The sequence below is a fragment of the Propithecus coquereli genome, unplaced genomic scaffold (genome assembly GCF_000956105.1).
Source record: "Propithecus coquereli isolate 6110/MARCELLA unplaced genomic scaffold, Pcoq_1.0 Scaffold46, whole genome shotgun sequence".
NCBI classification, from domain to species: Eukaryota; Metazoa; Chordata; class Mammalia; order Primates; family Indriidae; genus Propithecus; species Propithecus coquereli.
In genome coordinates this window covers 2,240,239-2,254,447 of record NW_012150396.1, presented here as the reverse complement: position 1 = coordinate 2,254,447, position 14,209 = coordinate 2,240,239, and the positions used below count along the sequence as shown (strand labels likewise).

General features: G+C 39.1%; 2 protein-coding genes across 2 annotated transcripts in view; one reads left to right on the top strand and one right to left on the bottom strand.

Annotated features, from left to right (window-relative positions):
• ZGRF1 (zinc finger, GRF-type containing 1) overlaps nt 1-4,276 on the bottom strand; it is an 87,385-nt gene extending 83,109 nt beyond the window's left edge. Inside the window, exons 1-3 of the mRNA XM_012655075.1 lie at nt 4,271-4,276; nt 2,821-3,100; nt 2,372-2,578 (exon numbers count right to left, since the gene is read on the bottom strand). Of these exons, the coding sequence (XP_012510529.1) occupies nt 2,372-2,578; nt 2,821-3,100; nt 4,271-4,276 (493 nt within the window). The remainder of the gene's footprint in view (nt 1-2,371; nt 2,579-2,820; nt 3,101-4,270) is intronic.
• LARP7 (La ribonucleoprotein domain family, member 7) overlaps nt 2,603-14,209 on the top strand; it is an 11,935-nt gene continuing 328 nt past the window's right edge. Inside the window, exons 1-9 of the mRNA XM_012655074.1 lie at nt 2,603-2,700; nt 9,753-9,956; nt 10,984-11,084; nt 11,158-11,241; nt 11,405-11,569; nt 11,645-11,738; nt 11,814-12,167; nt 12,254-12,398; nt 14,103-14,209. Of these exons, the coding sequence (XP_012510528.1) occupies nt 9,755-9,956; nt 10,984-11,084; nt 11,158-11,241; nt 11,405-11,569; nt 11,645-11,738; nt 11,814-12,167; nt 12,254-12,398; nt 14,103-14,209 (1,252 nt within the window). The 5' untranslated portion in view covers nt 2,603-2,700; nt 9,753-9,754. The remainder of the gene's footprint in view (nt 2,701-9,752; nt 9,957-10,983; nt 11,085-11,157; nt 11,242-11,404; nt 11,570-11,644; nt 11,739-11,813; nt 12,168-12,253; nt 12,399-14,102) is intronic.

Sequence of the window (14,209 nt, the reverse complement as noted above, 5' to 3'; positions counted from 1 at the left end):
TATTTTTTATAAATTACATATATTTATTCAGCACTTACTATGTGCCAGACATTGTGCTAAGCTGAGATATTATCATTTATTCAGTGCAACTATATGCTAGACTATTAAAATGCTTTAAATGCTCTCAACCTCTCGGGGTAGATACTATCTTTATATCCATTTTACAAAACAGGAAACAAAATACCATCCTTGATCTCAAGGAATTTTCAATACAGCAGGGTGATAAACAGTAATTTTAATAAACTATGACAGGAATAAGCAGAGTAGGGGCACCCAACTTGTCTGGGTCATCAAACAAGGTTTCCTCAAGTAACTACTAATGCCTACACTATAAGCTGAAATAATCATTAATCAAAGGAAGATGCCAGTGAAGGTCTTCCCAAACAGGAATTGATATGTGTAAAGGCCTGATCAGGGAACTCTCAGAAGTACAATTAGCGGGTAAGAGCAAGAGAGGGAGTGGTGAGAAGAGGCTGAAGTAAGTAATGAGTAATAGGATTCAGAGAACCTTCTATGCTATGCTCAGGAGTTTGGACTTTCCACGAAGACAGCAGGAAGACATGGCAGGATTTTAAGAATAAAAAGACATAATCTGACTTGGGTTTTACAAAGATTACTCTGGGTGCAAAGTGGAGAAAGGTGGGCAAATGAGATACACATACCTGCCCTGGGACACAGGTTATAGGACAAAAACCTACAGAAGCATTGCCTTTCAGAAATATAACTCCCACATACTATATCCCTTCCCTCTAGCCCCCAGGAATTGCTAGATGCCTAAGAATGCCAAGAATACCAGAGGCCCAGAGAAACACATCACCCCTGGTGCTTTTGGAGCAACTCGCTCCCAGCCACTGAATGGTTGGATATTCTGTGCATGTAGATGAGAATACATGGTGCAGTGTATTCTCATCTGGTGCTTGGCATGTGGCAGTTGTTATTAACATCAGATCTCTTTAACAATAGCTATCATTTATTCAGTGCAATTATATGCTAGACTGTTAAAATGCTTTATATGTTCTCAACCTTGTGGTGTAGGTACTATCTTTATATCTATTTTACAAAAGAGGAAACTGAGGTACATAATAGTTAAGTAACTTGCCCAAGGTCATAAAGTAAATAAATGGCAGACTCAGAATTCAAAACCAAGTAGTTCAAACTCTGGTGCTCATACTCACAAATATTACATTATATAATTATTTACTGAGTACGTACTATGTGTCAGGCATATAGTATGTAATCAGTATGTCAAGCATATACTTTACATACATATCAGTCTCATAATCCTGAAAACTAGATATCAGGATTTGTAAATCGGATTTACAAATTGGAAACCAGTATTTACTAATGTAGGATTATGTATATGCTATTTAGGAAATGCAAGATAAACTCACCATTATTTTCCTAAATTAGAGCTATTACTTCTGGGATTTACAATTTAAAAGGAACTGAGAGGTTCAAATTCTCAAAGACAGTAAATTAGGTTATAGGATTAAACCTCAAAAAAAAGAAAGCTAAATAGATTTATGTAGAATATGTAGAAAAGCTGTAAAGCTTCCATTAAACAGGAAAAACCGTTTTAGCCAACATCACCTCTAATAGGTGAAAGATTGATCTGCAAAGAAGTTTTTAAAGTGGTGTGGAGACCTCAGATGTTCTGAGATAATTACATACATACACACATATACACATACCTATGTACATATATACACACACATTATTAATGTGGCTATATGTACATTTTATATTTTATATACACATTTTAAAAACTCAGTGTTCTCAGTAAAAATATGAGTCATTCTTCCTGTTAATAACAAGATGTTTTTGGTCCTGTTGTTTTTGAACGAGCAGGATTCTTTGAATCTAAACCTGAACCTCTAAATGGTTCAGATTACGAAGTTTAGAATAACGAACTCAACATCCTGTTAAGGATTCATCCAGTCCAAATAACCAAAGGAAACTCACATTTCATTTGCCAACATTCTAATAACCATGATCCTGTGTTACTAAATAACGCTGGAGACTTGATTCTTTGTCGGTCCTAAAAACGAGCTACAAAACCCTCTCAGGTCCTCGTATGTACGCCGAATTGCAAAGCAGGGACTAGGAAAACCGGTGAAGACGAGGCACCAATTATGACAGGCAGTCTGAGCAAGTTGTGACTGCTGTCACCCCAAACCCGGTTCCAAACAGCAACCTTCCCGGTCCGCTTCTTACCGAGCAGATTCTTTCGTCCCTTTGCCCCAAGTCGCTCAAGTCTCCCTGCCTATTCACCCTTCATTCCCAGGAAACCCCGAGAAACACCTCACTTCATCAGCGAATTGCATTAAATCCACTTTCGAATTCTCCCGCGAAAAAGTGTGACGTCATTAACCCGCGACAGCACCAGATAAGGCCCCACTACTTGGCCCGCCCACCTCCGCCTCAGCCAGAACCGCCGTTTTCAAACCGCCAATCGCATTCTTCTTCAGCTGCGCGCCTCCCCACCCGGCCGCGTTCTCTGGTAGCCCGCCCCGGCGGAGCCAGCCCACGCCTGTGACGTCAGCGGCGGGCGCGCAGCCTCCGGGCCCGTCTTTCTCGACTGGGACGAGAGAACGGTGTCGCTCGTTCTATGACGCGGGAGTAACCACGACTATAAGGATCAGGAGCCGGGAAGGGCTGGAGGACGCAGTGCTTGACCCCGAATTTTGGGAATTGAACGGAGTAAGTTCAAGTGGCCTACAGGGTCGTTCAGGTTGGGTGAAGTCTAAATTCTTCTCAGTCCTTTTTCTCTCAGTCCATTCTGTCATCCGTGGTCCCGCTCACCCCGCCCCCTCCACGCACCCATCAGTTCGCTTGGCCTAGTTCTCTGTGCGCACGCGCAAAGTCTGCCCGCGGCCCTGTGGTTCCGGTTTCCAGCGAGTGGGGGCGCCATGCGCCCGGCATTGGGAGGTTTGGGGCACGCCCCGCTGTTGACGGCGTCCGTGCGGAAGTACGAGTGCCGAGAGAAGCGGTAGGCAGTGGGGTAAAAGCGTTTTACTTCGCAGATTGGAGTTGAGCCTTGACTGCCAATGGATAGTGAACGTGAGGACTTATATTCTAAAATTAAGTCATTTTCTAGTCCCTGTCCTCAAAGAGTTGAAAATCCAATTATGCAAGAGAGCCAACAAATAAGTGGTAGACACGGTGTACTGAGTGCGTTAGTAAAGGTACTTAGGGAAAACAGATGTGGAGACAATTGAATAGAGACATGGTGGTGGAAGGCCTCAAAGACTCAGATGGCATTTAACCTGGGCCTTGAAACTAGGTGTTCCGGCCCGTTGGATAGTCGGCTGTGACAAGAACAATGGTTCTGAGCCTTTTTTTGGCAAACCAGTAGTTCTGAAAACGTGATAAAAGTTAAGGATGAGCTTTTCAGGAAAATGTGCACGTAACTATCAAAACATTTTGCATAGAATTTTACCAGGAAAAATTGTGAAAAACTTTGAAATGGAAAAAAAAATTGGTTGTTGTCTTTTCTAGCTCACTTTTCCAGGTCGTCTGTGCCTTTCATTGTCTTGGAGCTATTTTACAACTCTGTAACTTGTAGAAAACAATAAAAATGGAAGTTAGGTTTGTCCAGTAGAGATGCAATTAACTATTACCCTGACCAGTGTCTGTTAGCATTTATTTCAGAGTTCCCGATCGCCTATATATGTATCTGCTTTTTGAATTCTTCTTCGAACTGATTTTTGACACTTAACTGGTTCCCTCATGTATGGTCAAGTGCATGCAGCATAAGGACAGACCTCATGTGCAATGGTGGTCCCATGAGATTATAGGTGTAGTAGTAATAGATACCATGTAGGTTTTTGTGAGTACATCATAGAGTAAGTACAATCTATGATGTACCTCACAGTCGCCTAATGATGCATTTCTCAGAACGTATCCCTGTCATTAAGCAATCCATGACTGTACTTAAATAAAATCTTTACTGTGTATTCATTTTATATTTGTACAAGAGTCATTATTTTACCTTATCTTAAAATATATCTTTTAACAATTTAATGGAGTTCACAAAAATTCTTGTCCAGCCAAAGTTCCATGGACTTCAGGTTAAGAATTCCAGAGTCAGAACATAGGGTCTATGGTGACAAGTTGCAGGAGGTTCTACTGAAAGGTAGACAATGTGGGATTCGAACATACCTGGGCTCACTTACGTAGCTAGCTTTGGACAAGTCACCTAACCTTCGAGATGGAAGAAACTACTCCCTAGAGGGCTTGTGAGGATTTAGAACAATGTGTGTAAAGTAACCGGCATTGTTGCACAGTAACTTTTATTCTTTGTTTAAAGCCCATGTTTAGAAGCCAGTTAAATGTTACTTTTTTTAACAATTTTTTTGAATACATGTTATGTTAAAGAAGGTGAAAAGGAATTTCTAATGTTGCAAGTTTTTTCATTAACATCACAAAACCAGATCTGTGTTTTAGACAATTTACACATAAGCTTCTGTGAAGGATGGATGACTTCTAGAACAGTTTATAAACTTGCTATATTCTCGTGACAGTAGTCGTAGAAAACACTGAATACAGATGATAGCCATTTCAACTTTGAATTGATAGGCTTTAGTGACAAATCAGTAAATAATAATAATAATGGTTACAAATTATGGAGTGTGTTCTATACGGCAGCAATTTTAAGTACTTTATTTACATTATTTTGGTTAATCCTCACAACAACCTTATTATGTAGCCATGGTTTTTTTCCACATTTTATAGACCACAGAGAAATGAGATAACTTGCTCAAAATCCACACAGCTAGCAAATAGCTTGATTGGCTAACTTGGTGGAATATAGCATCCTTAAATAAGATGAGGGTGGTAGAAAGAACAGATCTTAAAGATAATATATTTGATTTGGAATGAATGGGATGACGATACACATAACTATTATCACAAGATGGACACTGAGGATCAAAACTGTAACTAGGCCGGGCGCGGTGGCTCACGCCTGTAATCCTAGCTCTCTGGGAGGCCGAGGTGGGCGGATTGTTTGAGCTCAGGAGTTTGAGACCAGCCTGAGCAAGAGCGAGACCCCGCCTCTACTAAAATTAGAAAGAAATTAATTGGCCAACTAAAAATATATAGAAAAAATTAGCCGGGCATGGTGGCGCATGCCTGTAGTCCCAGCTACTCGGGAGGCTGAGGCAGTAGTAGGATCACTTGAGCCCAGGAGTTTGAGGTTGCTGTGAGCTAGGCTGACGCCATGGCACTCACTCTAGCCAGGGCAACAGAGTGAGACTCTGTAAAAAAAAAAAAAAAACTGTAACCAAAAGTATTGCCACAGCCTGGGCAACATTGCAGGACCCCGTCTCTACAAAAAAATTTAAAAATTTTAGCCAGACATGGTGGCACATGCCTGTGGTTCCAGCTGCTTGGAAGGCTGGAGTAGGAGGATCACTTGAGCCAGGTAATTTGAGGTTGCATTGAGCTATAATGATACCATTGCACTCTAGCCCAGGCAACAAAGTGAGACACTGTCTCAAAAAAAAAAGTATTGCCATGGAAATTCCTGATTTTCTGCAGTCGTTGTGTAGGGGAGCTAAATTGCACCATTTCTTGTGTTACTTTCTGTTTAATCCATATCTTCCTCTAAATCGAAGGTATATTTGATCATTCTGAACTTAGACTCCAAACCACAAAAATAATCCTTAGGAAAAAGAATGAAGGGAGGATCTTTGGGCCGAAATATGAGAATGATGGGAAAAGTTCTGGGATAATTGTGACTTTCTGTGCTTTTGCAATTCTGTCCACTGTTCGTTAGATGGTGGTCTTTGACAAGGAAAGGAATTGGAGCATAGGTAGTCTTTGCTCTATAACTTATAGTTTTTTCAAGAGAGAAAGCTAGCAGTGGAGCCACTGTAGTGATAATCACAGTCTGCATTTGTATTTTATCTTCTACCACCTTACAAAAGAATTTGAAATGCTTAACATTTTACAAGTACTTTTAAATATATTTAATCATTCAGCAGATGCTTAGGTAGTAATCAAGTTGAAGTCCCTGCCTTCACAGTGTTTACATTCTAGTACGATAGATACACAATAAAATTGTGATTCCAGGTAATGGTAAGAGGATACAAGGATAGAAAATGGTGACTGAGTGAGTGGACAGGGGGAGGGTTGACAGGGAGGGAGTATTTTAGATTGAGTGAAAGAGTAATCTTCTCTGAGAAAGTGCCATTTGCAGAGACTGCAATAGAAAAGGAAGTCATCCATACAGATAGGACAGGGAATGAATGGCCTTAGCATGTGTAAAGAAGGGAGCCTACTGCAAAGCACTGTGGGAGATGAAGTTACATATCACCAGACCAGATTATATAGGGCCTAGTAGACGACAGTAACCGTCTTTGGACTTAGATATTCTGAGTGTGATAAGAAACCTTTGCAGGAGTTTGTGCAAGAAATTTTTCATGATCTGACTTACATATTTAAATGATGATTCTATCTGGAGAATTGATTGGAAGGGAAGAAGAGTAGAAGCAGGCAGATTTGTAAGAAAGATCTTGTAGTTTAGGCAAGACAGGGCAGTAGCTTGGACCGGGTGCTTATGATGGAGATGAGAACTGTTCCTATTCAGGATATATTTTAAAGGCAGAGCTAATGGAAATGCTGATGAATTGACTACAGGCTGTGAAGAAAAGAGAAATTAAACATGTTTCAAGGTTTTTGCCCTCTCGGCAATTTTGTAATTGGTGTTTCTGAGATGTGAAAAACTAGGCAAAAAATAGATCTGTTAAAATTTGAGAGTTCTGGCCAAGCATTGCCGCATGCCTGTGATCCTTGCACTCTGGGAGGGTGAGGCAGAAGGTTGCCTGAGGCCAAGGAGTTTGAGACCAGTGTAGGCAAAATAACAAGACTCTGTCTCTACAAAATATAGAAAAATTAGCGGGGCATGGTGGCGTACACCTGTAGTCCCAACTACTTGGAAGGCTGAGGCAGAAGGATCCTTTGAGCCTAGGAGTTTGAGATTGCAGTGAGGTATGATGACTCCACTACACTCTACCTGGGCAACAGAACGACACCCTGCCTCAAAAAAAAAAAAATGAGAGTTTTATTTTTGACATGTTAACCTTGAGATTTCCTTTAGATAAACTAGTGGAGGTGTCGAGTGGACAGGTGAATATTGGAATGGGAAGCTAATGAGAGAAAATAGATTTGTGAAACATCAGCATTAAGCCAAGGAGCTTACAGCCAGGACCCTCAGAAAGGATTCGTAGATTAGAAGTGAGCCCAGGACTGAGTCCAGCCGTAGGCAGCATGTAAAGGCAGAGCATAGTAGGAGGGTGATAGAGTGAAAGGAAATTAGGAGGAAACTGTATGAAGAAAATGTTTTCAAGGAGGGAGTTACCAACTGCAAATGCTGCCGAAAGGTCATGTAGACTCGGAGCTCGTTGATGATTTTGTTTGCAGTTTCACCAGAATGGTGGGAATGAAAGCCTGACACGTTGGGTTGAAGGAGAGTATGAGGTGAGGAATGTGGTTATTTAGTACAAATGACACCTCATTCTTTAAAAATTACTAATTCTGACTTGTAGCTGCATTTTAGTCTTAAGCTGGCATCAACTAAATATATCATTACTTGGGTACTTTCAAAATTGGTACTTGGCTAATCAGCTGAAACCTGTCCTAAAAATGCCAAAATTCTCTTCTGTTGGCTTTGATGAGAATACACCTTTAATTGGAGATTTGAGGTGAAATGCTTTAAGGTAACCCTCTTGCTGAATATCCCTTTGAAACACCTTATCTATTTCTGTTACTGTCAGCAGCATCACTGTAACAGTTACAAATTATAGCCAACGGTAAGACTGAGGAGGTGTAAATATTATGTTTATTTAGCTTTAAAGAAGAACACAAGGCAAAAGGTAGAGTGAGTGCTTCCTCATCTCATCAGGAGGCCCAGCCCCAGCACTTACCTAAATCCAGCAAGTACCCAAATCCACTGCTTTTTTTGCCTCCTTACCCACAACAGGTATGTACGTCTTTTCTAGATAAGGACCAAACTGTGTTGAGGATACCTTGACACATAAAAGCTTTAGCCTCTTTTGCCTGCCAATCTTTTATGTCATTCTGGTCACATAGGCCCAAGGCCTGCATGCCAACTAATAGCTGTTCCAACCCAGATACAACAGAGGAAACAGTTCTAACTCTACCCATTTGTCCTAACTCCTGTTTCCAAGACCATATTATGGGAGTCTGAGGTTATTCTCAGGCAGGCCTGCATCATCCCAGGCCTGATATTAATCCCTTTGCTCATTCACTAATTTTTGTGTATGTACCTCTAGTGATTCAATTCACTCAACAAATTTTAGACACAATTCATTCAACCAGTTTTTGAGTGACTACTATGTGCCAAGCACTGTGGAAGCATCAGTAAACAAAATAGGCAAAAATCTGTGATTTTATCAATCTCACCTTCTTGGAAGAATAAAGAATAAAGAAATAAATTATATAATAACATCAGAAGGTGATAAGGCTATGGAGAAAAACAAGGCAGAGGAGTTACCCAGTTATCTGTCCAGCAATTTACATGTTTAAATTTAATTTTGGGGGGAGACCTCACTGAGATGACATTTGAACAAAGACTTGAAGAAGCGAGGGAGCAAGCTGTGTTGTCTCTGTGGATTCCTGTTTCGAAAGACCCTCTGTTGAGTTTGCTGGGTGAGTTTTAGGAAGAGCAAGGCCAGTGTGGCTGGAGCTGAGAGAGCAAAGGGAAAGTGGTGTATGCAAAGTGACTTGAGGAAGAAGAGGGTTGCTGCGCCAGAAATAAACACTGGATGGAAAGAGCACTTGCATAGGCTGACTCTACAGCTTAACAATTGCATTCTGCTTCTAGAAAGCAGAAATTAACATTTTAAAACCAAACATCAATAATCCATTTATTTTATTTTGTCCTTTGGAGGTTCTAGTATTAAAAAATGTGAATAGGCCATGGGCAGTGGCTCACGCCTGTAATCCTAGCACTCTGGGAGGCCGAGGCGGGCGGATTGTTTGAGCTTAGGAGTTCGAGACCAGCCTGAGCAAGAGCGAGACCCTGTCTCTACTAAAAAAATAAAAAGAAATTATCTGGGCAACTAAAAATATAGAGAGAATAAATTAGCTGAGCATGGTGGTGCACACCTGTAGTCCCAGCTACTCGGGAGGCTGAGGCAGGAGGATCGCTTGAGCCCAGGAGTTTGAGGTTGCTGTGAGCTAGGCTGACACCACTCTAGCCAGGGCAACAGAGTGAGACTCTTGTCTCAAAAAAAAAAAAAATGTGAATAAAACTTTTGGTGGGGTTGGGAGGTTATTGAGATAGAGACTGGGTTCCTTAATCTCACATTTTCATTTATTGACTCCAAAGTGTAGTTTGGTGAGAGCTGTAAATATTGTACTACACCAGGATAATCCTGTCCTGCAGTTAAAAAGGTACAAAAAAACTAAAACTGTCATCGCTGACAGAGGAGTTACACTATTTTAAAAGTAAAAAACAAAGCCAATAAAAAGTAAACAAGGAACAGCTAAAAAAAAAAAAAAACAAAATAAACCAACAAGCAAAAAACAAAAGGCCACTGAAATTTTCCTCAGTTGATTTTTGAGAATGTCTGACAAGTGTTCCCCTGAAAAGTTTTGTCTTCTGGCAGCCAAACGTTGAGTCCATTATCCCCATCAGACAATTAAAAGGTAATCTAAGTATTTTCCTATATTAGCAATTACTTGTGGTGATGTAAATATTTATTTCTTTGTTTTCTAATTCACAGGAATGGAAGCTGAAAGTGGAAATCAAGAAAAGGCAATGGAAGAAGAAAGCACTGAAAAGAAAAAGGAAGTAGAGAAAAAGAAACGGTCTCGGGTTAAACAGGTGCTTGCGGACATTGCTAAGCAAGTAGACTTCTGGTTTGGGGACGCAAATCTTCACAAGGATAGATTTCTTCGAGAACAGATAGAAAAATCTAGAGATGGATGTAAGTTTGTTTCAATATATAATAGAACCAAATTTTAGATGTGTACTGTCTTTGAATTAACTTCTAAAATAGTACGTTATTCTGTAATATTGATATTATTCTTTATCCATTTCTTAAAGTATGTTCCTTACAATGTTTTAATTTTGTTTAGTTAATGATAAATAACTTTTTAAATAGTGTTTGGTGCTAGTTTCCCAAATAGGAAGCACAGACTAAAGAATTAAAATGTTTTTATCTGTTTCTTATTCCTAGGATAGGAATAGAAGTTTCTTATTCTCAGAGTTTAGACTGTGTTAAATAAGCAACTTTAAACCAAAGCAGTAACATACTTCTAAAGACATATTGATAAAGAATTGATAAAGACATTAATCCTAACACTCTGGGAGGTGCAGGCAGGAGGATTGCTTAAAACGAGGAGTTCAAGACCATCCTGAGCAAGAGCAAGACTCTGTCTCTACAAATAGAAAAATTAGCCCAGCCGGGCTTACTGGCGGCAAGCATGTAGTCTAAGCTACTCTGAAGGCTGAGGCAGGAGAATCCCTTGAGCCTAGGAGTTTGAGGTTGCAATGAGCTAAGATGACACCACTGCACCCTACCCAGGGCAGAATGAGACTGTCTCAAAAAAAAAAAAGAAAAGACTTTGGGATTTAATTGCTTAAATACCATTTATCATGTGCATCTCAGAGTTAAAAGTGTTATACTTGCTTTAGTTCATAAAAGAAGGCATTTCACCTAAACCAAATCTCAAGTGAAAGACCCGGTTTCTAAGAGCACAGGATCCCAATAATTCATGTTTACATTTTATCTCATGTTTAGATTGGAAGTTTAATTTAAATTTGCTGATTGAGTCTTTAGGCATGCCAAAAAATCCAACACACCTACCTACACATAAAACAGTGTTGTATATGTATGATGGCTTAGGGTCTATAAGGCCTGAAAAAGCTCAAAACTGATTAAATTGAATTAATTAATTTCAAGTTATGTTTATTCTGCTTTAGTTTTACTGCTATTTGTTTATTTTTATTAGACGTTGATATATCACTTCTCGTATCTTTTAACAAAATGAAAAAATTAACCACTGATGGGAAGTTAATAGCCAGAGCTTTGAAAAGTTCAGCCGTTGTAGAGGTAAGAATCATTACAACTTTATTATATCCCATAATTATATTCAATTTGATTAACATAATGTACTATTTTAAAGCTGGATTTAGAAGGCACCAGAATCAGGAGGAAAAAGCCTCTGGGTGAAAGACCAAAGGATGAGGATGAGCGGACGGTGTACGTGGTAAGTTATTTTTCTAGAAAAGCCCAGGTCCCCAGTCAAAAAGTGACACAGAAACATTAATATTTAAGTTAAAATTTATTGGCATTCTGAATAAGGTGTAGGGATTGTGAAAAGCTTAGGCTAGAGTTATTAAATCTTTAATACTGCTTTTAATTTATCCCAGGAGTTACTTCCCAAAAACGTTAATCACAGCTGGATCGAAAGAGTATTTGGTAAATGTGGCAATGTTGTTTACATAAGTATACCACATTATAAGTCTACTGGAGATCCAAAGGGGTTTGCCTTTGTGGAATTTGAAACAAAAGAACAAGCAGCAAAAGCTATTGAGGTAGGTCCACATTCTAAAAAGAAAAACAAAAGCAAAAAATTTAGCAAGTTAATAACTTTTTTGCAATCATTTCAGTTTCTTAACAACCCACCAGAAGAAGCACCAAGAAAACCTGGCATATTTCCTAAGACAGTAAAAAATAAGCCCATTCCATCCTTAAGAGTAGCTGGTAAGTATTTACTTTATTAAGTATTTAAACAGATCTAGTTGAAGTAAAATGGAGCTGACGATAGAATTGTTACAGAAGAAAAGAAAAAGAAAAAGAAGAAGAAAGGCCGAATGAAGAAGGAAGACAACGTCCAGGTGAAAGAGTTAAACATGGACACAGGCAACGTGAGCGTTTGTAAGACGAAAAGATCGAGAACCACATCCGAGGGCTCCGAAACAGAAACCACTGAACCCCAAAATAAGCCATCAAAGAAAAAGAAGAAACGAGAAAGAGTTGAAGTATCAAGCTTACCTGAAGTCAGAACAGGGAAGCGAAAGAGAAGTAGCTCTGAAGATGCAGAATGCCCAACTCCCAGATCAAAAGTAAAGAAAACGGCTCAGAAAGACACCATTAAAAAAGAAGCTTCAGAAGTTTCCAAAGAAAACAGAGGTAAGGATTAGATAAATTAAGGTTATGTCTTCACCCCTTTAATGGCCACACATACACGTCTCAACTGGCTTTTCTTTTTCCTTAAGATTTAGAAGTCTCTACTGAAGAGGAAAAGGATACTGGAGATATAAAAGATGGTTCTCTCTTAAAAACAAAAAGGAAACATAAGAAAAAACATAAAGAGAGACATAAAATGGGAGAAGAGGTTATACCATTAAGAGTACTGTCAAAGTAAGTGTGTGTTGTAAATCGTATTGTTGTTGGCAATGGACTCAACAATCCATCACCATTGCTAAAGTGCAATTCCAATTTATACTCAACAGAGTTGCATATTAGCAACAGTAATGGGCTGTAGCCAGGCTCTGTCTGTGCACAGCGTGGGTATTAGCAATCGAAGATTGGGTAGGAACCACCACACTCAAACATGGAAGCACTTATTTCTGTCATGTCACAGCAAATGCCTCCATGTTAAAGTAGAGGGGGCCCCTTCATAGACTTACAAATACAAAATACAGCTTAAATATCCTAAAAACAGGCAATTCAAGGAAGTACTTTTGAAGGCTCGTGAAAATGTAAAAGGAAGACTTACCATCACCAAAACATGGAAGCACTTACTTTTTTAGTTTCAAAGCAAGTACATCCACGTTTAAGTGGTGGGGAGCCCAGTCTTTGGAAAACAATGTGGAATCCTTTAACCTGTAACAAAATCTTATAACAGGATTAATAACAAAAAAATAATAAAGTTGTTTCAGTTTGGAAACACCTCCACTGAAACATGGAAGCACTTACTTTTGATTCACACAGCATGTACCACCATGTTAAAGCAAAGGGGATCCCCCTTTAACTCCTGTACGTTAGCAAAGTCAGCGTGTTCCGCTTTGGAGAAAGAAGTTGGATTCACTTCTACTAAAACATGGAAGCACTTACTCTAAAAGCCACAGAAAGTACCTCCATGTTAAAGTTGAAGGGAGCCCACCCGTGTAAAACTTCTTTGGACCCAAGGGGTGAAAGCTAAGCAGAAAAAACAAAAAACCGCATACCTTTTAGAGAACAGATTTTCTTTACCTTCCCTGATTCATTTTCCCCAGATTCCTGGTCTCCTCTAGATGAGTAAAAGGCCAGGACTTCAGGCTCTTCTATTTATACTATTCTTAACTCCTGAATTCCTTTTGCCTTTTTATCTCAGAGAATCATTACAAGAGCCTTTTGTTATTTTAATGTATCAGCTCTCAGGGAATGTATGATCCTGGGTGGGTCTGGATACTTTTTTTTTTTTTTTGAAGTATACAGATGTCAATGTTAACAGCTAAAACCATTACCACAAGATATCCTCCTCTAAAAAAAAAAAATCTCCTATCTGCTTGTTTGATGGCATAGATTAGGGTAACAATGAGTGCTCCCACAGAGCCAGGAGGGGCTTTGTCTTTCTATTTAGAGGAGCTCTAGCTGTTTGAAGAAACATCTACATGTTAAATATATGTAAATAAATAAATTGCTTCCATGGGGTGTTTTTTTCTTCTCAGAAATTCCTTTTGATTCAAGTAAATACTAAGGAATGTTATCTCTTAAATTGGAAGCAGCTTAACAAATCTTAAATCTCTTGTTTTTTCCCTCAGAGATGACTGATAGAGTGAATGTTACTAGTCAATCAAAGAATTAATGCTAAAATTTTATTTTCATAAAATATATCAAACACTCAAAATTTTAATTGGCAAAGTTAAAACATTTAATCTGAATGGTGGGGGAAGGGGACCTCCCTTCGCTTGTGTGCTAGCTGGATTTAGAACCCAGGAAATACATGTGTTTAAAGAAACAGGAAAGTAGGGAGGAGTGGTTGTAAGCCACTGCGACTGCATATATTTAGATATTTCCATACTTACTTTTTATTTAGTCATTTGTTGTCTCTATTTCAATAGTTTACTTATTTCTTTGCAGGAGCGAATGGATGGATTTAAAAAAAGAGTATTTAGCACTGCAAAAAGCTAGCATGGCTTCTTTGAAAAAAACAATATCCCAAATAAAATCGGAGTCAGAAATGGAAA